Raw genomic sequence first — 24,407 nt, 5'->3', positions numbered from 1 at the left:
GGGTGTTTGAACCACTGAGTTGACGTTTATTTGTGCCAGAAGGACCTTTTTATTTCTCAGAAATCGAAAGAGTGCTTTTCTGTTAGTGGCCTTTGAAAAAATGTCAAAGTGCTTACAATCAAAGTTAACTTTTCCATTTGGAACTGTTCTTTTAAATGTTGCTGCCATGAACTTGTAGTCTCTCCACATGCTGCTTTTCTTATACTGTAATCACATGAGCACTCTGCGTACCACCAAAGGTTAGAAGACCTGCTTTTAGTGGAGTGCACCGTGAAGATACTTTTTATGGAGCCTTAAAAGCTTAAATTAAATTGGCCTTTTCTTCATTATCCCATTGCTGATTCAATAAAGTTATGAGTAATACCTTTCTGAATGTGCAGAAATGAAAAAAAAAAGTGTTTGAATGCATAATTTGAGTCAACGTGCATACAAGCTCAAAAAGTATAGGAATATGGTCACTGCTTGTGCCCGAGCTGATAGCAGCGCATGCAGAGATAGACGAATTAGAACTAGCGAAAGGGAGATCTATCGCGGAAAGTGACTGACTACAAATGCATGATAAATTATTGTTAGCAGTCCAATCCCACACACGTTTACCATTAGAATTGGTCTTGAAACCTCCCAAAGTGTGATGGGAGTTAAAGTCTCCTGCAAAAAAGATTTCTTTTCTGCAGGACTTAATTACTGTACCTAGAACACTATTTAGAATACCTCCAGGGAAATAAACATTAACCAATGTCAGTGGGATGCAGCCTGGAATAGAAATGTCTACAGCTATAATTTTACTTTCTGAAGTCCCCAGCTGGTAAGCCATCTTAGCCAGGTGTGCAATTTTTGAAGAGATAAAGATAGCCGAGCCAGCACCATAAGAAGGGCAGTCTGAACGAAATGTACGGTAATATTTTAGACGAAATGCCTTTTCTGCTGATAACCAGGTTTCTTGCAATGCCACGATATCAGGTGAGCGTTGGCTAAAAAAAATGGGCTTTCACATGCCAAAACCACTTTCCGATTATGAGGCACGCCATATGAGCGTTGGCTACGGAGGTAATATAACTCAATAGCAGCAGAATAAATGAAACGGCAATTCCACTGTAATATTTTAGCATACCTATGCTGAGCTATGACCGGCAGCAGAAACTGCCTTGTCTAGGATACTATCCTTCAAAAAATCTTTGTTAGAAACAGTCTTCTTCTGACACTTTGCCTTCATCTTATGTATCATTGTAGATCCCTGTGCTACAAGAGATGGCGTGGTGTTTAACAGCACAGGAGTCAAGCTCCATTTGTGCTTCTTGTGAGCCACAATATGAGCTCCAATCTGATTCCTGTTCATGATACACAGGAGAGCTCGCGTTAGGCCGAATGTTAAAAGGGCCTGGATTCGATGTTTCTGCATCATTCGCCCCTGAAGGCATTGCAAGTTTAAGGCCATGATTGGGCAGGCAACCACCTGAAGGAGTTGAGTGATTTGTTTGGTAACCATTAGGTGCCAATGACTCCGATAGGCTCAAATAGATTTTCCATTGCTTTCTTCATGTCCCTCTACTGCCAAAGACGTGACAGAAAGCAATGAGTCTACTGGGAGTTCCCCAGGGATCTGTTCTGGGGCCATTGCTGTTTTTGGTCTACATAAATGACATGGCTCAGGTTGTGTCATGCAAAGTGCGTCTGTATGTGGATGACTGTGTGATCTATCACTGCATTAGGTCTGCCACTGATGAGTACTTGCAACACAATTTGGACTGTATAACACACTGGTGTGCTAGATGGCAAATGTCTTCGAACTCCAGTAAGTATCAATACGTCTCCTTTACACGTAAACAAAATCCATATCTGTTTCATTATACATTAGACAATGTCCAGCTATCGCGAGTAACTGAGTATAAGTATCTTCGTGTTTATTTCTTATCGAATTTACCTTGGACTAAGAACGTTGAATATGTTACAGCGAAGGCCTGTAAAATACTAAATATTGTTAAATGCAACGTCCAGTTAGTTCCTCCCAAAATTAAAGAACTACTTTATTTTTCAAACGTAAGACCCATCTTAGAGTATGCCTGTGTGGCCTGGGACCCGCAAACCAAAACTGTCTAATATGCTCGAGCATGTACAAAACCGCGCAGCCCGTTTTGTCTGTAATAACTTGACTTTACTTCCAGTATTACTGCACTTAAGGATAACTTGGGGTGGGAATTATTAAGCACGCGCAGACGAAGCATGAGATTAGAAATGCTTTTTAAAATTTATTTCGGTACGGTTAAAATACACAAGGAAACCTTTTACCTCCTCATTTTTTATCTCCCAGAAGTGACCCCTCCTTAAACATAACAGAACTTATTTGTAGAACAAACGTCGTCAAGCATTCATTTTTTTTCCACACACAATATCACAGTGGAATCAGCTATCGCAGGAAATTGCTTATTGTCGCACTGGAGCATCATTCAGAACATTTCTGCTGAACTTGTAGTGGCCTGAACGCTTCTATTGCTGTGTTATTTTTGGTTGACCAGTTCTGTATTTTGTCGAGCTTATCTACACTGTATTCCCAATGCAATAATGCCTTCGGGCGCTGCAGGTACTTGAAATAAATGAAATAAATAAATACTGTGCGAGATAGCCAATTTGCTGTACCGGCATACCCACAACATCGCTCTGCAATAATATAATGGGCTTCCTGTTTTGAACATCTCTTTAGCTCAATTATTTCTAGAATTTTTATTCCTGCACTCTAGCAGAGCAGTTAGTATGGCCAGTTGAGTGAGAACCACTGAAGAAACAACACTGTTCTTCCTGTGACAAACAATGTTTTAATTCATGGTTTTCTCCACCATTTAAGACAGCAAGGAACCAATCTGCATCCCTTAAGCACCAACACCTAATACACTGATCTCTGTTGGACAAATTGCTCCAGCGAAGGTAATAATGATTGACTCTGTGGAGATCTCAGGTAAACAAGAGCAACGAAATACGGACAGGGTTCCAGCCCCAGAAAACACTTCTAAAAACTTTTAAGGGGAAAGGCTCGAGCCGACCCCACAAACTAGTCCTTTAACACAAGCTAAGTGGGCAGTAATGAAGGAGCTCACCGGATGAGAGGCAAATGCTGCACATTTGAGAAGGTCAGTAATACAAGCCTGGTCTAGCGAACAGCAGAGAATGCCACTGCGACCAAACTGCCACACTTCAGTGATCAGTTGGTAGTAAGGTGTCGCCTTCCGAAGTTCTTCCCGAATGAATTTGGGCTTTTTCATTCGAATTGACTCTCCCGTGGACGGTAACCAGGGCCACAGGAACGGTCAGTCCACTGCGCAAGAGCAGTTCAATTGGATAATTATGAGGTGCAAGGAGTCGAACAGGCTGTGTTTGCCTGGCCGGGAGAAGAAACTCGTCACTCTAGTGTGCCTAGGTCAATCATTGCCCGATATCCAGCCGTCTTGGGTACACCAAGACACCAGGTAATGGCCTCTCCAGTGAAACGGTTCGCAAATGTTTCACAGCAAGATCCGAAGAACCTGGTGAGGCCAGTGACTGAGCAGCGCTTCCGAATGAAGGCGCCTATTTGACGCCAGCACCCGACAAGTGCACCACGCAGGCTCTTGCTCCTTACACCAAGGCCTAAATCTAAATACACAGGTGTGTTCACATTTTGCCCCCATCGAAATGCAGCCGCTATGGCCAGGATACTAGCACGAGAAAGCTAAACACATTACAGTAATTAAAACAAATTGACTAATTAAGTTCATAATTACTTTACAGCAAATGCAATTTACAAATGGTAGCCTGTGAGATTGCAAGACGCGTTCACTTGAACTGAATTTCCAGGATGAAACCTAGAAATTCACAAACATGTACTTTTTTCCACTTTTACCATCCTAATGTTAACGCGTAAAAAAAATCAAAGCTGTGCAACGTGGTACTGACTCAATGCGTTACGTTGATTGAATGAGCACACTTCGGCTGTACTGCTCGATTTTGGCCTGCGTTCTCAGACTGGGAAAGAAAAAAGGTATTCAGCATTTGTGGCCACAAGGTTAACCAGGCTGCTCAGCTCGGTTGACGACCCAGCACTGGGGAAAAAGGAAAGAGGGATGAAAGACGAGATAAGTTAACAATATGAGTGTACACAAGCAAGAAGCATTCATCGTTCACTTATAGTTGCAAGCAGTCATACAGGCAGAAATTTACAGGAAGACAGAGACCAGACGTGAACAGCAGTAGTCAAACAATAGTTTCTTCGAAACACATCCACACTCGTTTCTTTTCTTTTTTTTTTCTTGCGACAAGTGCACATTGTTATACAAAGGTTTACCAACTGCAGATAATTTATTGCGCAGACCTTTATAAATTGGCAAATGTCATCTTACTCCTGTTGCGTGCCTTCCAGTTTGAACAAAAGGTCTTGTACTAAAGCTATGCAATCCCAATTCTGGAATGTTTGAACCTAACTGCCTGGTATAGCAGGGAAAAATTGCTGCATGAATACAAAATATAAAGTATAGTGCATTTTATAGCCAGCAGAACCAAAATTCATTTCGGAGAGCTTAACACACACAAGTTAGATAATTTTTGAAATTGTATTTTGCCACATAAAGCGTGGCGTTGTATTAAAGTCGGACAAGTAACATTGCACGTTTTTGCACTGTGTTCGTGAACTGCCATCCTGTTCCGCAGCGATGACCCTTTCATCAGTAGGGCCCCAGCAGCGGAGGAAACCAGAGGGTGGCCAGACCAGGCTGTCCTCCCACTCAACTTCTATAATTTCTACGTCGAATAAAAATGTTTTCAATCAATCAGTACAATCAATCTTCAGTACACTCAGACTGCTTCAAAATGCCGTGCTAGAACTAGGGGAAAAGGGGGTATGGGGAGTAAACATTTACCAGCAAGGGCCATCGTGCAAGGATCCCATGAATGTTATGTACCTGAAGCCTTAGCAACTGTTCAGCTTGACCAGTCATTTTTGGGCACCGGTGAGGAAACTTGAGAAGAGGAAAATTTGAAGTCTCTCCAAAGCATGCAGATGTTTCTTTTCTTTCTTTTCTTAGGGCTCTATACAAAGAAACAATAAAGCAAACCAGTGAAGACTGAAACACTATCATTTTAAAACTATGAATATTATTTGAAAGTGCACACGCAACAGTCCCGAAAAATTTCTTTCACAGCGTAGGCCTTTTATTCTAAATCTTGGCTGTTAAAAAGCACAAAAAATTGTTACTGCTAACAAATCTGCAAATTGTTTTTACCGGTGCTGCTCTTTATGAGCAATGCAGTGGCCCCCTCTCCACAAGGTGTGTTGAAGCTTTCACATAGTTAAAGTGCCGCCCGAAGAGTTCAAGCGAAACAATACCTTGCTACCCTGTCAGTGTGTCGCTGTGGAGGCGATACAGTTGTTTTTATTGTAGAAGAGTAATTTAGTAATACAGCAGAGTATTTTTATCAATATAGTGTCACTTTAAAAGAAAATAAATGTCAAAATGTCAAGGCATGTCAAAGAATGTCAAAGCACTGGAATCGCTGAGCTGTTAGTCAACTGAATTATAAGCTGGTTCACTTCGAGATTCCTGTAACGAGAAATGAGAGAAAACATAGCGGCTTAATGAGCCATTTTCCCCCCTAGCGAAACGTAAGAACACTAGAAAAACTTTTCTGCTTCTTATGAAAGTGACACTTACCTCCGCAATTAACTGCCAGATGGCGGGCGATGTTCGAAATAAAACATTTTGATGTGTTCCACTAAGATCAACACTGCTAAACGCTGTAATAGTGTTACAATACTGAAATATTACGAGGAGTTCCGAGTCTAGTCACGTAGAATCGACTCAAGACCAAAGCTACAATGTTGTCACCTAAGCACAATGCACTCGCACTATGCAGCGAAAGCAACGCGTAGGGGCTAGCAGCAAAAAAACGGCGTGAAATAATGACTTACTAGGGAAATAAAGAAGGCAGCTTCGATAGAGTAGATATAACTGAGATGCAATGACTACTAACAAAGCGACAAAAGGAAGCTACAAAAAACTTGCATAGCACACAAGGGCCAAAAGAGCAAATAAACAAATTACAATGATCAATCAAATTATTTACCGTGTCCACGAACACAGTGCACCAGCATCCAGGCCAATAACAATGAACGTCTGCGAAACTCCTGCATACGGACTCGTACAAGTGTGCTATGCGGCGAAGAGCACTTACGGAGGGACACCATGTATATAAATGTGCGGGTGCTCATGTTTAAGAATTGCTTTCTCGCCTGAAACAGGTTTCGATTAAATTCCCAGCAATAAATGTTGACACCCCTGACTAAAGAATGCACTAAATTTCAAGTTTGCACTTGGAACACTTCATTATGCAGTTTTCGGCAAAACATGCAGCACTACACTATTTTAAGAACGTTTTATTTTTTTCGTGCAACTTTCTCGCTTTCACAGCTGCAAATTCTTTAGGGAGGCTGGCTCATTTGCGTTCTTCCCAAACAGAACATGCCTAGACAGTGACTCAGTAAACACAACATTCATTTAAAAGTAATGAATAAATGAAAATTTTGACTTGTTTTGCCAGTGTAAATGTCAATATCAAGCAAAAAAAAAAAAAACGTAAAAGCCGTAATCTAAACAAACAACACTTACACTATCGATAATTTAAACAAGTTTGAAAGAAATGCCCCAATGCAGAAAAACATGCAATTTGCAATCACGAAAACAAAATGAGGCCAGAACAGGACTTCGTTAAAGCAAAATCCTTAAGTGGCTCGTTGCAATAGGTCATACCTAAAAAAAAAAAAAAACGCGGCATCTAGTCAAGTGATACAAAAAAACATCAATTGCTCACACTCCCGTAAGGCAGAGGCTAGAAGTGCTCAGCAAAGTGAAGCAATCAGTGCATACATTCACTAAAATCACCCATACAAAACGCAGTACAGCATACGTTTCAATAAAGAACATTGGGAATGCCAACGCAATCAGGAAGAAGGACCGAGAGGAAGGGGAAAAACAACAGCAGGACCCTCGAAGCGGGGCACCCGAACACCAGGAGTGGGCCGTCCAGCGGGCCAGGGCCATTGCCAAGGGTGTCGGAAAATTTTCCTCGGGCGATGGACTCCTGGCAGCCTAGCCCCGGGCACCAACAGCAATAACCGTTGGACAAATAAAGTTTATTCCTATCCAAAACATCCGCACCATCAATAGGGCATCGCATACCCCGCTTCGGAAGTAGGCTAGGGCCGAGGACGCTCACCAAGCTAGAAACGAGGCGCGACGTACGAAGCGGCGGTAGCAAGGCGTTCGACCGCGAGTCCTTCTTTCCCATCTTGAGAGGATGAAACGTAAGGTCGAAGAGAAAAGTCGTTGGCGCGAATCTGACCCCGCCATACGAGCGCGCGAAGTCGCAGCCTAAGCGTCGAAAACGAAGTCGAGCTGCGAAAGCAGCAGCAACGCGACAATGCGAGACAGCATGCGTAGAGAGGAGGCCTAAGCTAGAGAACGGTTCGTTCATGTCTTGCAAGAAGTGTGACCCCTCCGGTATACATTACGAAGTATGCAGCGGCCTTTCGCCTTCACGTGTTGCAGAAATGACATGCCACCGAACTTTTTTTTTTTTCAAGCCAGAAGCACGTACTTTCCTTACGTAAACACTTGTTACGACAACAGTATCAATCACTTTTTTAGGCGGAGATGGTCGAGCTCTACGTCTTGTGCGTTTTGCACGGAATGACCCCACATACACATACAATACACGTTGACGCAGTCGGTGCATATCTTGTCTTGCCGGAGCTTTTATTTTTAAATTTGTTACAGCTGATGCGCATGTTATTTCATCTGGCTTCATGTTTAGCCTTGGCCATTGCCGTCTAGACGTAGCTCGAGTAGGGCTCCCGCCATTTCTTGCCAGTACTCTAAAATGGCAGTAAAATGTGCGTTTTGCACAGAATGACCCCATCACACACATACAATACACGTTAAAGCTGTCAGTACGTCTTGTCACAGCCTTCCTTTTTTGTAATTTCTTATAGATAGGCGTATTTCATGCGGCTTCATGCTTAGCCTTGGACCCTGGCGCGTATACGTCGCAGGAGTAGGGTTTCCCGCCATTTCTGCCAAGACACTAAAGTGACAGTTAAACGCATAATGCCTTTCGCACAGAATGACCCCATCACACACGCACATACAATACACGGTAAAGCAACTATCACGCCCTTTTCAGCTTCTATTTTAAACTTCTAATAGTTAACTGGCATGGTACTTCACCCGGCTTCATGCTTTGGTTTCCCGCCATTGTTTGCCGGCACACTAAAATAGCAATAAAATTGCTAATGTTGGCACAAAACGAGCGGGTCTAGACTTTCGAGTGAACTAGTGCACGAATGAGTGCGCGAATGCAATTTAATAATTGGGTGCATGTGCGAGTCTAGGTTTGAACCTGCAAAGCGAGACACGACATCTGCTCCATGACAGCTACCGATTCAGCCACAAAGAATTGGGCTAACGGCACCGCGGAGAAAATTTAAACCTGTTTCCCGGTGATACCACTCGCCCAGCGCCTAAGCTTCAGTGTGACCGTAGTGTCACACACGGAGCAAATAAAAATTTCGGTGCACTCACTCGGAAACTGGACGGCTGAACAGGGTCGCTTGAATCCACCGCGGTTTGTGGACAAAAAGGCGCAATTCGATGCGACCACGGCACAGCTCCTGCCATCTAGCGACAAGGTAAAAAACCTCAACAAAAAAACTTTAGTTATTTTTACATATAAAACCTACTGTTCGAGCAAATAATTACCAATTAAACGTTCACAGCTGTAAAAAAAGAAGTAATATTAGCAAATACGGCTCGTTTTTATGAAAGCAGCGCCCGATGCAACGCAGCGGCGGACTGCAGCACTGCGGTCTTAACCATGACGTCATCCGGCAAACATGGCGCCCAGCCGTGAATGGAGCGTCCTCCCCGTTGTCGCACGGGCCGCGGTCGATATGTGAGTCTCCGTTGCCTAAACGCCGGAGCCCGTTTCAACCTAACCCGTTAGCAAAAGCACGGACACGACATGCTCTGAGCTGTACGGGTGCACCGCCGCGCCAGGAGTCTAGCGAGAGATCGTCGCGGGGAGTAGCGCAAGGCGACGCCGTCGCACGCCCCCGTCACTGCTGCCGCCGAGAGAGAGCATGACAGACCTCTTCAAGTCGGCGTTGGGCTACTTCGCCGGCGGCGGCAGTTCGTCGTCTTCGGCAAACGCCCGCGGCGAAGACCACGAGTTCGTCGGCCAGGTGGTCGAGCTCGGCAACCAGAAGCTGCGCGTCAAACGGGTCCTCGCCGAAGGTCAGTTTCCTTTGCGGTGCGACGCTTTGTTCAGAACGTTTCCAGGCCCTGATTTCGCGTAGCATCACCGTCACAACAGTGTTTTGTTATTACTATAAGGTCCTGCTACAGCGCTCGCCTATGTTTCGTGTTGTCTTTTTTAGATTCAAAGACGGCAGCTTTTGTTTGTTTCTTAGCCGTCGCAGAGCCGGCTGCGATATGTGCTGCTGCTGCGAAAGCCGCGGAGCCTTTAGCATGACGCCAAGGCGCGGCTAGCGTTTGACGGTGTCTCCAGACGTTCTTTATTGCACGCCACTCCGCCCCGCTATAAGTATCTAACTACAACCGCGACTGGAGCGATTGGCGTCTCGCGAGCAGCTGTTTTCTTCGGGATTGGGGGAGGCAGTCGGGAGGCGCAGCCTAGTTGTCAAGCGCTCCGTCGTGTTTGGGTTTTGCGGCGGTGATCGCAACCGTATGCAGAGCCTTATTATAACGCTCAGCAACACACCACCCGCCCGGTAGCTCGTTTCTCCCGACCCCACGGAGTCCTCGACATCTGGTCTGGACGACCAAGGGGCCTTTTGGCTTCCCCTTTTGGCCATTCATTACTCCCGGGTGGCCACTCGACGAGTCACGAACGCTACGTCGAGAAAAAAAAAAAAAGCAATATATAGAGAGACGAAGCGATTCATCGACGCTGCGGGCGAAACGGCTGGCTGTGCTCACGAGAAACCGCATTAGCGAGGGGTCTTGTAGAAGTGTAGCGGTGGTCGTTTCGATTACGCTCGGAAAAACGCGAGCAACAGCAGACGCGTGAGCTGCGGCCTTCCCCCCAACTTTCTTTTATTTGTTAGTTCGCTCGCGCCTTTCGTGCCAGGCGCCTAGGACGCGAGAATGAAAGGGGGGGGGGGGGGGGGCTTTTCTTTTTTTAAGTCCCCGATCTTCTCCGTGCGTTTCGAAACTTACGTTGGAACACACCAGTTATATGCGCCGCACTGACCCGTATGGTGACGTCAAATGGTTCGTGTTTAATTCCGCATTCCATTCTGTTCCGAAATAACGCCAAAATTGTGCGTTTGCGTTACCGCGGAAACACCGGGCGCGTTTCCAGCAGTTCTCGGGACGCAGCCGTCTGTCACCTGGCGGTCGGCTGGCGTTGTCTGTGTTCTTTCTTGTTTTTTTTTTTTTAAACGTGTGCGTGCATCCGGCTTTCCCTTTTTTGTATTCACTTTATTTTTTTACAGACGCTCGAAAGGATCGCTTTACAAAGCACTTTCTGCCGGGTGACTGAAACGCTCGCTGAAACGCGACGCCCCTAGAATTTCCTACCCGTCTGCTACCCGCCAACCTATTACGAATTTTCATCAATGCTTTGACGCATTATGGCGGTGTGTGGGCTTCAAGCAATGCTTTGATATATTCTCTTTGATGAAATAGTCATTGCCCAAAGTTTTTCATTTTAAGGCATGCTACAAAGCCCACACAAAAACAGTTTAAAGAGAATCTACTTCGTAATGTGGGATAGCAAAGTTCTACATTTATGAGTGCCGTCTGATGCATATTGCACTCTCCCTGCTTCCCGATGGGGGCGAAATGCGAAAACACCCGTGTGCTTAGATTTAGGTGCATGTTAAAGAACCCCAGGTGGTCAAAATTTCCGGAGTCCTCCACTACGGCGTGCCTCATAATCAGAAAGTGGTTTTGGCACGTAAAACCCCAAATATTATTATTACTCTCCCTGCTTCCAAGGTTTAAGGAACAAGCAACGAAACATTGTGCAGTCACTGCAGCAAACAATGCATCCACTCAAAGAAGAAACACGTCAGTGGAAACCATAGAGTTTCTCACTATAACACCTAGAGGGTAATCTGGCGCCACCGTCTATGGGAGTTTCTTAAGGGGGCACCGTGCCGTCATGGGAATGACGGTATATGTGTCTGCGAGGCTCGTGTTGGCTGGTGTTGTAAGAGGCTTCGTCTAAAACGTGGATATGGCTACGCAAATAACGCGTTCTCAAAGTAAAATCTTCATAAAATGTTTCCATTCACGCATATTACATCTTTACTCACCCACAGCGCATGATGAAGCGAAGAAAAGCAAGAATAGACGACCAACTGTTTCAAAGCGAGCGCGAACCTTGTCGTCTGTCCTCCAACTTTAGCGGCCCGCTGATACTTTTTACGTAACACGTAGTCGCACACACAATAACAACTTCTCATAGTTAAACAAAACATGTTTTCGCGTAATAATAAAGCTAAAACAGCTTCTCACGTGCTGTTCTAGTAGAAAGTGAATCATGGTGACAGACGGAACGGTACTTGCCAAGCGCGTCTTCAAGGTGTCCTGTCTCTACGAGAACGATGCCAATCCGAATCCACAATATACCGGCATTCCCATGCTTACCACAGCGCAGCAGCGCCAGATTTCCCTCTAGGTAATGTAGTGAGAAACTCTATGGTGGAAACCCCGATTTCAATCACAACGCTGTTGGCCATCGCCAACACTTCATGAAAAACCAGTGTCAATCCAGCTTCACCTGTTTTTTTTTTGTTCAATTAATCGTCATGCAATAAATTATATTCCAGATGCTGTGCCAACTTTAGTGTTCCACTCAGAAACAGAAAAGATGTGGGAGGTGGGCTGGAGGACACTGCAGTTCATGGCCATTCATTTTGCTTCCATTGTACTAAGACACACCGCACTGTCAATTTTGTGTTTTTGCTTTCTCTTCAGCAACTTTTCACCCCTTCACAATCCCACCCCCTGTTCAGAATAGTATGTCAGTAGTTATATGTATGCTGGCAAAAATTTACCATTCTATCAAGAGCTTCTCTTTGCCTCTCTTAGTGTGTTTGGTTGGTTCTAGTCTGATACAGAAATGTAGTAGCATCAAAAAATTATTTGTTTGTATGCAGACTAAGAAGCAAGAACTACTAGCCACAAATTCCTCTTACATTTGCACAGCACATAAAATGTGCACTCTTTCATCAGACGCTTCCTCCCAGCTGTCCATCTGCATCATTCCATTCCTTGTCACTTCCTTCTGCCTGAAATCCACTGACCTCTATATCAGGAGGCGTGTCGGAAAGCACTGTACATTCAGGAAGGCCGTGATATTGGTTTAGCGATGCTGCCGCTTCGACGCCACTATTATCCAGTTTGCCACCTTTCTTACTTGCGATGCATGATTAATATTCCTTGTTGTTTTTAGCTGCTGCCCCTCCAAAAGTGGTGCAGCATTTCAGAAGCGTGTTTATAAATCCGTTATTAATAGCAACGTCAAGTTGTTGCATCTTGACAAACCTCACATTTCATTCTGTACCCCGTTTCATACTTCGCAGACAACACTGCAGTAGCTACTCAAGTAGTGCAGTCATAAGGGTTTCACTCCACTCTTTTTGAAGTGCAGTTCCTTTTATACTACAGTACTTTTTACTGAGTAACTACTTTTTATGTTAAAACTAAAACTTGTGGTTGCAACGTTAGGTCAATCGCGTATTATTTGTGTGTCCTTATGGTTCCAGTATGTCATGTTCTGTGCTCTGGTCACAAGCTCATACCATGCTTTGTAGCCGCTGGTCGCAAAAACTTGCCACTTTGCTTGTTCAATGGCAAACAGGTGCAGATTTGTGACGCCTTCTGTGCAATAGTTACGTCATATTTTGCACCATGGAAAAGTGTGAGGCTCAATGTTACATCTATTCACGACATGCGTATGTATATCTTCCATACAGTTGGGACGCACTGTTTTTCAGTCTCAAATGCGAGAAGTGTCTCTCGCCTTTATAGCATTGCCGACTGTTTGTGCCATTGAGTAGGCGCCGACTGCAAAATTTTGGTGCGCATTTTGTAGAAAAGAAAGTGTTATCCTAGATTTAAATGAATATGGCTTTGTGTAACAAACTGCTTATGCTGACTTGCACCAGTCATTATGATAAAACAGATAATGAGGAAATTGTAAGCACTAGCTTTTTGTAGTTTGGTTTCATGTAGAAGCTACATGGACTTCTTGGAACACAATTGCACAGCAATTTAATTTTTAGTTCATCTTATCATCCATCACCCCAAGCCAAGTGGCCAGTCTTGGTGCTAACAGTTGTGCAATGTTGTCAGAGCCAAGTGATAAGAGGCATCAGAAAGAGTGGAAAATAAAAAATATGGGTAATTACGACATGTGGCCATTGTGTGTTATATACTTCAGGACACTTTCCTCAAATACATGTAACCCAAAGCTGCATTAGGTGTGCTGTGTCTTTTTCATGCATTGTTTACCTTACATGCTGTTCTTAATCTTAGTTGTGATCTTTTTTCATGCCGGAACTTTTTTGTGTAATCAACATCTTTGTTCTTGACTCGGGCTCCCATTATCTCAGCCCTTTCCCACATATTGGTGTGCGTATCTTATCAGGAAAGCAATCCTTGGCTCGTAACCTTCATGTCAAAGCACTTCGTTTTGACTGTTATCGCATCCTTTTGCATGATAGCCTTTCACTAGTGGCATTCATAGTAAAATATTTAGCGTGCACAATTGACAAGGACACAGTGAAGGGGGACACTGTGTCCTTGTCAATTGTGTGCGCTAAGTATATTACTATGAATTCGTACCAACTCGCCCAACTATCAATTCTGCTGCACTAGTAGCAAACTAGCAGTCATTGTGGGCAGCTTTGGCTGTCCATAGTGCCAGTTACTACATGCTCGTCTTCGACATGACACACATAAATTCAGCGCCACTGAATATAGTTTAGACAGAAGCGGCCATTTTTCTTTAGTATCTTTTGGTATTAAAGGGGCGTTGAAAAGGAATGCTAAGCCAGTTTTGGCAAATAAATTACTCTTTAATAAAGCTGTCATTAATTTCTAACTATGACGTTGAGTACTATAAGAAAAAATGAAGGTCAGTCTTTCAATTTTTAAATTCCATGCGAAAATTACATTATGGGGTATTATGTGCCAAAACCACTATCTGATTATGAGGCACACCATAGTGGTGCACTCTGAATTAATTTTGAACACCTGGAGTTCTTGAACATTGCACCCAAATATAAGTACACCGGTGTTTTCGCATTTCGACCTCATCGAAGTACAGCTGCTGTGGTTGGGTTTTGATCCCACAACCTCATGCTTAGCAGCGCAACACCAAAGCCACTAAGTTACCGCGGTGGGTATCCAAAGTGCCAGCACCAATATGTCCGTGCAACGTCACACATTACAGTGTTATCTCCTGTGGGTCGTGGCTCTGCAGAATTTCTCAAAATTTGCTAACTTCACTTTTTTCCTCCTTTAGAACATCATAGTCCATATTTACTAAGTAGAGATTACCTATGTCTGAGCAAACACTTTTGGAACCTCTGATGTACTTGCATGTTTTTGGGCTTGCCAAGTCTGCTCTCATGATAAGAGTGGAGTTTTTGGTGTTGTAGGAGTGAAATTTACCAACACTCAACTTTCCGTTTTAATGTTCTTTTAAGAAACATTTCTGACTGGTATGCTGTACTTGCGAACAACTTCTCTTGGCTATGAAGTGAAGGCTGCGGAAACTAAGCACGCCTCTGTCACCGCTGCTGGAAGTAGTCCCGCAGTTTTTTTCACGTTTTCTTACGTGGCAAATAGATAACAGTATTAATTTTGTTTTTTACAGCACATAGTTTGAAACGATACACAACATTCACCAATCAGCTATTGGTATTTTATTGTATATTTAGTTTGCTCTTTCGAGTTTTTGCACACCCAAAACCATCGCACGTTTTGCACATTCATCAAACGCAAAATGGCGCCCGTTTCTTCTGGTGAGTGTTTGTCGCTTGCTGTACCGCCAATCAACTCCCTTGGGAGGCTGTTGTCTCATGTTAGCAACAAAAGACACACACACACACACACAAAGTGTTTGCAGCGTCTGCACAGAAACCAAGCGAACCCATCTGGAAATTGCAAACTTCGGAATGTACAAACGAGTGAGTGGGCGAGCTGACTGCTGTGCCGGCTCTACCAACGCCAGCGTCGGTTGCGCGTCGAAGTCCTAACCGATGCCATACGGCTGCTTCGGAGCTCTGACGCAGGCTGCGGTGCTCGCTGTTCAGAACTTGGTACATATCGGATCTGAATAAACATTGATTCATGCCGAGTTAATTGTATCTGCCTTCAGTGAAGTAAAGAGGTGCGAGGTTGGCGAAACTGAGGCCGAGTGCGCCGGACTACATTGCGTACGAATCGAGCCATGTGCAGAAGTTCTGCCCCGTAGCTTTCGCTTCATAGCCAAGAAAACTTGTCCGCGAGTATAGCAGCAAGAGTGCGCCTCACTGATGGTAGTTTTGCAATTTTGTATCTTTGCAGGAGGCTTTGGCTTTGTGTTTGCAGCGCAAGACTTGTCATCGAACAGGGAATATGCACTCAAGGTAACGACCCAACGTTCCAGTTCTTGCATCGCTATAGCCAATTTGGCATTTCCTGTAGTCGCTCCCCTTCTCTCTCCATTTTTTTTTTCGCTTCCTGATGACGCCGAAAAATGTCAAAATTGAAAGGAAGTGCTAGATTGCAGACGTTATGCAGCTGTTTCCTGTTGTTCATGACCCTGAACTTATTGTTTTGCTTTGTTTTCCCGTCTCTGCAGCGAATGTTCGCTGGAGATGAGGAAGCCAGCAGATCCATTCTCCAAGAAGTCAACGTCCTTGTATCCTTGGCTAAATTTCCGATGTTGGCAAGGCGATTTTGGTTGCAAGCACTGCATAGCTGCAGTCGAAAATGAATATAACGAGATAACTCAGACATGACACTTAAAGGGTTAAAGTTCCAAGATCGAACAAACTACTTTATTAGGCAGACAAAAGTGATGCAGCAGGCTGTTTAAGTTATGACTGAATTCACACTCCATAGGCACAGCAGAAAAGCAATCCATCGTAAAATTTGGGAATCCAAAATGAAGAAAGGAGCACAAAGTCACTACTTTCAAACAAAAAGGCCTGCTACGGAAAGGCCTGCTAAACCTGCAGGCCTGTTTTTGTAAACCTGCTCTGGCAGGTTTACTTGCCACAGTGTAAACCAAGCAAGTGAGCTCCCAATTTTGCTGCCCCATCACAGTAACTTAGTGGCTATAGAGTTGTGCTGCTGCACTCAAGGTCGCATGTTCGATACCAGCTGCGATGGTGGCATTTCTATGGGGGCAAAATGCAAAAGCGCTCATTTAATTTGATTTGCGGGCACATTCAGGAAGCCCGGGTGATCTAAATTAATCTGGAGTCCCCCACTACAGCCTGTTTCATACTCGGATCATGGTCCTAGCACCTAAAGCACCAGAATTTAGTTAATTCTACTGTAAAAGCTGATTAAAATAGTAAATGGGCTGTAGAAAGAATGTTCCATATAGAGTGACAAGAGACTGCCTCAGCCATGTTTGTCACCAGACAGTTCGGTGCACTTTTCATGACACGCGAAACTTGCCAAGTACACAATGCTCTGTTAAAGAACACATACTTTTTGATACCCTTATTAGCCATGTCTGCTGCGTCCACTTCACCTTGACAGCTTGCATAGAAAAAGCTTTCTGGCCACCCGAACGTGATAGACTTCATTGCAGCTGCAGCCATTGAGAAAGGCCAGTCGGGTCATGGGAAGTCGGAATACCTTCTCCTCACAGAGCTCTGCCCAGGTGAGAAGACTCATACTTCACACCATTTGCTTTCATTGGCTTTCAGAGCAGTAGCTTTGAAAGAGCTGTCAGGAGATCTATTCTTTGCTAAGGACAATAGGAAAAAAGGTTAGACCTGGTTGGACAACACTTGCATAATGGCTGATTAATAACCTGTTGATAAGTTGTTTTTTAAATAAAATTGTTGTAGAGGCTGTGGTGCCTCATTTTTTTTAGTATTTGTCTTGCCTTTGCCTCTATAAATCTGTTGCTATATTCAGCATCCATAATTATGGTGGTAGGTTTTAGAAGAGAGAAGCATACTTTGTAATAAAGGTGGTGGCACTATTTCAGTGGCATGTAAAACCCCAGAATTAAAAAAAAAATTACCATTTCATTGTTGTTCAGCAGTGAAAAAGCTTATGTGAATTGCTGTGAGCATGGCATAAATCATTGGCACTTGATGATAGGCAACAATAAAAAAAGAGCTGATGAGGACAGTCAGTTAACAAGGACGTATGAGAAACCCTTTAAATCCACAACAGTCCTTGTCTGCATTGTCTGACACTGCACAAAGTATTTCACCCTTACCTCTACAAGCAATGCCAAAAAGACAGGAAAATAAAGAACAAGGAGATTGAATTGAAAAGGGCACATGCGAGAACAGTTGATGTCTTTGCCAATCCTTGTCTGTCCTTTCTCATTCTGTCCTTTCGATCCCGTTTTGCATAACAAATTCCATGTGCAACTGCGATATGTATGTTGGTGCCACACTATGGAATATTTAGGGCTTACTTCTACAAACAATGCCGAGAGAGAGACAGGACAAGAAAGAAGGGCAATCACGTGGAAAGGATGGGTGAGGAATTGCTTGATATCTGCTCCTGTCCTTGTTCTCTGATCCTGACCTTTCGTCCCCGTTTTGAAGAAGTATTTCTTGCTTGCCTAGACTTTCTGGAGCGTGGTGCTGATGGTGACTTCTATACTTACGCAGTATTACGTTGTCCTCCTGCATGCATTACAGCTTTGTAAAATTGACCTCACAAAGCTCTCTACTTTGTGTTGATGCTGCAGGTGGCCCCCTGGTGGATGTCCTCCAACAGCGAACAACAGACCTCAGCCTTGCACAGGTCCTGCAGATCTTTTACCAGACGTGCAGCGCTGTCTGCCACATGCACACACAAAGCCCGCCCATCATACACCGAGACCTCAAGGTCAGTAAGTCGGCCTCCCTGTGCGAAAGCAGCTTCTCAAATGCATATAAATGAACTTTAAGTTGATTCATCTAGGGTTTTTTTAAACCCTAGGATAGACAAAGATGACTGAGAAGCACACACGTACCATGCTGACTCATGACTGAATGTTTATTGCAGAAAGCATGAATGCCAAAGGGAAATGGGCTTGTGCAACAGGAAACAAAAATGAGGGAAAAGAAACACAAAAAGCAAGGCAATCTGTTTATCGATTTTGTGATTTCCGAGAGAGTCAGTCTCCTTGTCACCTAGAAGGGGCCTTGAAACACTTTCTGAACATTCTAAGAAAGCATTGCCAATCTATTAGAGAGGCTGCAGTGAATGTATGAGCTAAATATTTTTACACTGCATGTGGCAGGGAATTTACAATCTCTTGACAAAAACAGTGAAACATCGCTTGCTCTCGCATCCGCAATGTGGTCATGCAGCGTCATTGCAAGCAGCAGAACCCACTACTGGTATTGGCTGATTTCATGATCGAAAAAAAAATTCTCAATAATACAATCATTGCTCATTTGAGTTAAATAAATTAAACGCTATGTCTTCAATATCAAAAAGACAGAAAAGCCGTTTTATCTTTGCATTGCCAGTCTAAACATTGCAGTGGTGCGCTGCTGCATCTGTAGTGCATGGCCTCCAAGATGAAAAGCATAACATAGATACTGCTGCCACCACAGGGTATCGCCACGAGCCGTCTCGCATTCCAGCTTTGGTCGGGGCCAGTTGGGCATTGCCCCCTTACGCCCCCTTGCCGTCTCTCCTGTGTAGCTTCCAGCATGCTAATAGAAATGAAACGAGACAAAGCCCCTGATCGGTCCGATGACTACATTTAACTGCGCCTGTGTTTGAAGGATTTGAAACATTTTTGCAGCTGGAGATTCATGAGGTGACATAATATAATGGTGATGTCATTCTGTTATTAGTTAAGAAAGTGTTTCACAACCCTTTTAAGGAAATAGTAGAAGGTTGGCTGATGCACTGTGCCCTCGTCGTGCTGAGTGATAGGCCTATAAAATTACTCTTTTGTTATCAGTGTGTGCTTCTGTCATGTTTGTCTTTCCCTGTGCAGAGAAAACTCCTTGAAGGTGTCTCAAATGCATGTTCCCTCGACTTGCGGATTTCTCCTTCTGTCCGTACGTCAGTTCTGTCGAGTGCAACTGTTGTGTGTATACCTGGGGATGAATGACTCCCTCGATGTCAGCAGCCACCACTCTGTACATACAGCAAAGTTTCACACTTTTTTTTTCATGCCATGTTGCAATTTACAACAGGAAAGGTGCAGCCTGGGTAACATGGCTACCAATAGACAGATACAGGTTGTGTGAATGGTTAGGGCCCACAACGAAACTACATATACCACAACAAAGACAAAACTGCCTTTGTTTGTGACAATGCAATAGAATGCATTGATGCCAGGCATATTAAAAAGAAAATCTGGTTTACTGATTGTTCTTCACCAGAAGAAAAGGCAAAAGTCAGGACATTTGGTCGTCCTGACTGGGTGAAATCGAGACCCTGGGATATTTGCACAAAAATCCGGACTGTCCCGCTAAATTTTGGGGGGTTGGCAACCCTAGGTGGGAGTTTGTGATTGGGTGTCTGTAAGTGTGAATAGAAGGGACAAATTAACGTGCATTAGTGTATGAGCGGGTGTGAGTTGGAGCATAATTGAGTGCTGATGAGTGTGAGTAAACATCCACTTATTCTGCAGACCTATAGTTCTCAGTAAAAGTGGTGGTTTAGGCTTTTTGCAGCACTTATCTATTACATCAGCGTAAGGTAACATTCATCAGTAATGCGTGAAAGTGCACATTGAATATTCTTATGTTGCAGTCGGTGTTTACCCAAAAAGTATCCAGTATGTGTCCCTCATAACCTGGGGCTATCTTCGGGTTTGTAGAAATCTGCCAAGCAATCGTTCTGTCAACTTTCTGCTTGTCATCTTCAGAAAACCTCAATCGAACCTCTGAAAATTTTATGTTGGCATTGTAAATTTGAGAAGCCAAATGTGACTGGATTTTATTGTGCGTTGCTGCCATTGTGTGTTGCAGATTGAAAACCTCTTGCTGAGTTCCAAGGGCACCATCAAGCTTTGCGACTTTGGCAGCTCGACGACAAAGTCCTACAAGCCCGACAGCTACTGGACGGCCATCCAACGGAGCCTGGTCGAAGATGAGGTGAGTGCAGGAAACGCTGTTAGTACTCGACAACCTAATTCTTTTATTGTAGTTGTAGTTTTTTATAGAGACTTGCAGCTTTGTTTACAGAGTATCTGTAAACAGGTTATGTGGGCGCAGTCACCGACTGATAATTAGTACTCAATGAGGACTTCTTAAATTCTGAATTCCGCAGATGGCCAAAGAAGCTTGTCAACGTGTTGCTACAGGCACATGTGATTCCCGGCAACCTGGTCAGTTCGTATTTCGACTTTTACCATGTGATTGCCACAGGTAGATGCAAGTACAGGCAATACATGCATTAAATCTTTTATTTCCTGCCAACTCAGTCAAAGATAGACTGCGCCCTGATAGCCAAATGATCACGCATTCTTTTGCAACAGTCAATGTGTTGGGCGCATCCCTCACTTAATTGCCACCCCTGTGTGACGCAGACATGGATGGTAGAAGCAGTGCCACTGGACCAATCTTTTTGATGATTGATTGACAAAAATTTACAATAGCAATCAAAGGAGCTGGCTGGAACTATGTAGTTATTTAGCACAAGGAAAAAATGCCAGTGACGGAAGTAATGCTAATTGCAGTAATTTGGTGCACTGTGTAGCAGCATTTCATTCCTGACTGCATCGGGAAGGAAATGCTGCGACACAGTGCACCAAATTGTGGTTAATCACGGGTATTGCGCCTCGCCTGCGCCAGCATGCACTTGCTTAGAATAATCTGGCAGAAGAAAAAGAAACTTCAGCGCTAAAAATCTGTTTCTTTGATTTTTACAATGCCAACAGTACAAAGAAATTGCTTGATTTTTCTTTGTATTGGTCTTCGTTGAATTAATATCTGCTTGAACCAATGCGATAGTTATGGCTGCGGGGTCACTTCGCATTTACCCACCGTGCAGCCTGATGCGTGGCATCACAAAGCGTGTGACGCATATGACCTTGTTAGTTTGGAGCTGTGCGAGCATAGAGGGAGACCTTGCAATAGTTTCCAATGGATTGCTCGTGGACCTTCACCACTGTGGCTGCCACATCTAGGCCACGTTCGTGATCTCACAGGCAGTTGCCAAAGGGTTCTCTGGTATGAACATACAGACAGCGAGCATTCCATGACAGCTTGCCACTCCGTTGACCAGCTGGCGTCCACTTTTTCTCATGGCCATGTACCACTAAGCCTTACCAGCACCGCTTTGTCAGGATTCTGTGGTAAATTTTTCGGTTTAATGTAGAGCCAACGAAAATTTCTTAGTAGCCATCATACAGCATTCTAAAAATCAAGACATTTCTTCGCCAAGAAAAATTAGGGTTAGAGTGACTATCTGAATGGTGGCATCATTTTCTTACGGCTGCTGCGTTTTCAACAACGCGTGTGCGGATCATGTCTGCACCATCATTACACATTGGTTCTATGGTAAGGGGCTGATCCAAGGTAACCTTTATAGGAATGAGGGGGGGGGGGGTGCGTTGAGAGGGCATGTTCATCTTCGTCGGCGCTAAGTAATATGAGCATGTCTCAGGCAGGGCCAAGGATCCCTCATCTCTCTTTTTGTAGATCTGCCAGTGTCTATGGAAAATGCAGTGGTGCTGTCGAATCAATCAGAGCAAGTACCAAAATGTCTATATATATAGACAAGTGACATATATACGGTATTGCAACGGGACCGCTACTTTGACTAGTTTGCTGAAATGCTCTCTCTTCCCCCCCCCCCCCCCCCTGTTTATTGACACGCATTTGTCATTGTGTGCACTTCTGTATGTGGCACTTGATTTCTTGCTACTACAGGTCTTTGATATTTTGCAATCAATCACTAGTAACTACACAAATTTTGATTAATGTTTTACATATGGTCTGTGTAGTCTAGAAATGAATCTTTTATGTAGTTAGAGTGATTCACAATTGGTGTGGGCACATTTCTTCGGTGTGCCTTTTCACAGTCGTTTAGTGGTCTTGACAAGCACCTAGGTCGTACTTTATTACAACAAGGCAGCCCAACATGGAACAAAAGAACTCCAAAAGCATGACAAGGAAGTAGACGGGGATGCAGTGCTGGACGCACTGAGCACACATGACAATCCGTAAATGCAGCATTTACAATTAAATAGCTTGGCTTACTTATAGCGTGGTTTGGGTATGGTTGACAAATACTGGTTTGGTTAGGCTGTGATTTTTTTTAAGGAGGTGCCGACGATGTTGTCAGAGCAAAAATATCAGTCTTTCTGCTAGACTCAATGACTAGATTAGTACGAGGTTGTGCAGGCGAAGACTGAGTTATTGAATTGCACGCTGTAAAGTGTGCCGAAATTTTATACATTTTTTATGCATTAGCCGGCGAGAGGCGCCCCATGAATTTATGGGGCCAATAGTTGTGCTGCGAAGCTGTCCGTATTATCTGTCAGCAACTGTATATGTCATGTGTTGTTGCCGCGTTAGCTCCCCAGCAGTGCAGAAGACATGAATTAAAGGGAGACGTAAAAAATATACAGAGTGCGTGCGTGCATGCATGTGTGCATGTGTGTGTGTGTTTGTCGCGTTTTTCTTTCGTCCATGTCTTTTGCACTGTGACACCATTTCTAATGTTGAATGAACTAGCCCAAGCGTCCATCTGTGTCCACAGCAGTTATTGCTGTCTCCATCATATGCAGTAGCTGGCCATTAGAGGGTTTTAGTCTATGCAAGACTTCGTATGGCTTGTAATGCTGGAATACTGGAGGTGTCAATGGCAGCAGTGCTGGTAACACCATCATACGGTGCTGTCGTCGACCACAGTGCCTGAGAAATATTGTCACGGTGTGGAACTTCATATTAGTTTTCTCCACTGAGTGAATTCTGAACTGTTGATTTACTATACTCGAAGCATACTTAAACAGAACTTTATTTATTTCTTTCATTTCTCCCTAATGAAGCATGTAAGTAACAATGCCAAATATGTTGATGCCTATGTGTGGTCCATTCTGCTATTGTTTTGACATTGATCATTTTTCACTTGGCAGACAGAAAATGTGTCTGCGTCATCCAGCATGTTCTGCATTACATTTCGACAGCTTAGTTGAAACCAGGTTGACACCACTTTCACGCATTTGATGTTCAGTGGAGGGTTCCTCGTATTGGGTCTCATTTGTTTGTGCTTGCTTTTGCTTGTGACAGATGTGCAAGAACACGACTCCGATGTATCGGCCGCCGGAAGTGTTGGACACGTACAACAACTACCCGATCAACGAGGCCATGGACATTTGGGTGAGCGCCTTGTCATTCTCACCTTTGCTCCTTGTTACTCTATGTAGATTTAGTTTAATTAAAGTAGACCTTCGTTTACTGGAAATTTGATATCTCGAAATATCGATCAGTCTAAATTTTTCTGACCATGGTGGGAACTGCTTTTTTTTTTTTTTTTTTGCCTCTTATCTCGAACAATTCAGGGAAAGGGCAACAGGGAGCGTCGGCAGCATCGCTTCAACTCGCTTTTCACCAGGTGGCAGCTCACTATCCAAGCCAGACGGCGCTCTGGACCACACTCCCCCACTAATCTTCACCCCTTCTTTAAGTCCATCACCGCTTGTTTGCGCTTGCTAGGCAGCTTGCTGCCACTTTGTTGTGGCTTCACACAGCAGCGGAGAGCTGGGAGCCATGGTCCTTTTTTTTCCCCTCTCTCATTTAGGATGCTGTCAGTGACACGCATCAATGTAGTCACGGCGTATTAATCTTGACCCTGAGCAAGATGAGCAACACTTTTGAGCAGACATGATAAACTCGCTTTGCTCAAAAGAAGCCAGTGTACGAGGCCACAGCATTTTAGCAAGATTGCAACTTGACAAGGACACTCGCTTCATGCCGCGTCACTCATGGGCGTCTGTTAAGGTTTGATTATTGTGCTTTTCCACAGTTCATCTTTGGTTGTCGAAGTGACATTGTCTGGAATTCATTATAATGCTGAAAGTAGCAGCACCAGCTTTGTGGATTCCTGGAAGAGTTGTGCTTAGATGACTGGCTTCAAAGGAATTGAAACGCTATGTTTTTTGTAAATACCGTACTTACTCGAATCTGGGCCTGCCCCGATTCTAAGCCCACC

General features: G+C 44.0%; 2 protein-coding genes across 3 annotated transcripts in view; one reads left to right on the top strand and one right to left on the bottom strand.

Moving 5' to 3' along the window:
• The window catches only part of LOC142560287 (defense protein l(2)34Fc-like), a 373,011-nt gene extending 367,976 nt beyond the window's left edge, over nucleotides 1-5,035 (bottom strand). The window contains exons 1-2 of the mRNA XM_075672261.1: nucleotides 4,926-5,035; nucleotides 3,090-3,307 (exon numbers count right to left, since the gene is read on the bottom strand). The gene's annotated coding sequence lies outside the window, so the exon portion shown is untranslated. The remainder of the gene's footprint in view (nucleotides 1-3,089; nucleotides 3,308-4,925) is intronic.
• A 3,850-nt stretch (nucleotides 5,036-8,885) lies between these two features.
• Nucleotides 8,886-24,407, top strand: part of aux (cyclin-G-associated kinase) — a 66,170-nt gene continuing 50,648 nt past the window's right edge. For both annotated transcript variants that reach the window (XM_075672256.1, XM_075672255.1), the window contains exons 1-7: nucleotides 8,886-9,311; nucleotides 15,624-15,685; nucleotides 15,901-15,960; nucleotides 16,821-16,935; nucleotides 17,989-18,128; nucleotides 20,219-20,344; nucleotides 23,486-23,575. In XM_075672256.1, coding sequence (XP_075528371.1) covers nucleotides 9,158-9,311; nucleotides 15,624-15,685; nucleotides 15,901-15,960; nucleotides 16,821-16,935; nucleotides 17,989-18,128; nucleotides 20,219-20,344; nucleotides 23,486-23,575 — 747 coding nt within the window. In that variant the 5' untranslated portion in view covers nucleotides 8,886-9,157. The remainder of the gene's footprint in view (nucleotides 9,312-15,623; nucleotides 15,686-15,900; nucleotides 15,961-16,820; nucleotides 16,936-17,988; nucleotides 18,129-20,218; nucleotides 20,345-23,485; nucleotides 23,576-24,407) is intronic.

This window comes from Dermacentor variabilis, chromosome 10 (genome assembly GCF_050947875.1).
Source record: "Dermacentor variabilis isolate Ectoservices chromosome 10, ASM5094787v1, whole genome shotgun sequence".
Classification (NCBI taxonomy): Eukaryota; Metazoa; Arthropoda; class Arachnida; order Ixodida; family Ixodidae; genus Dermacentor; species Dermacentor variabilis.
This window is presented reverse-complemented; position numbering and strand designations above follow the sequence as displayed.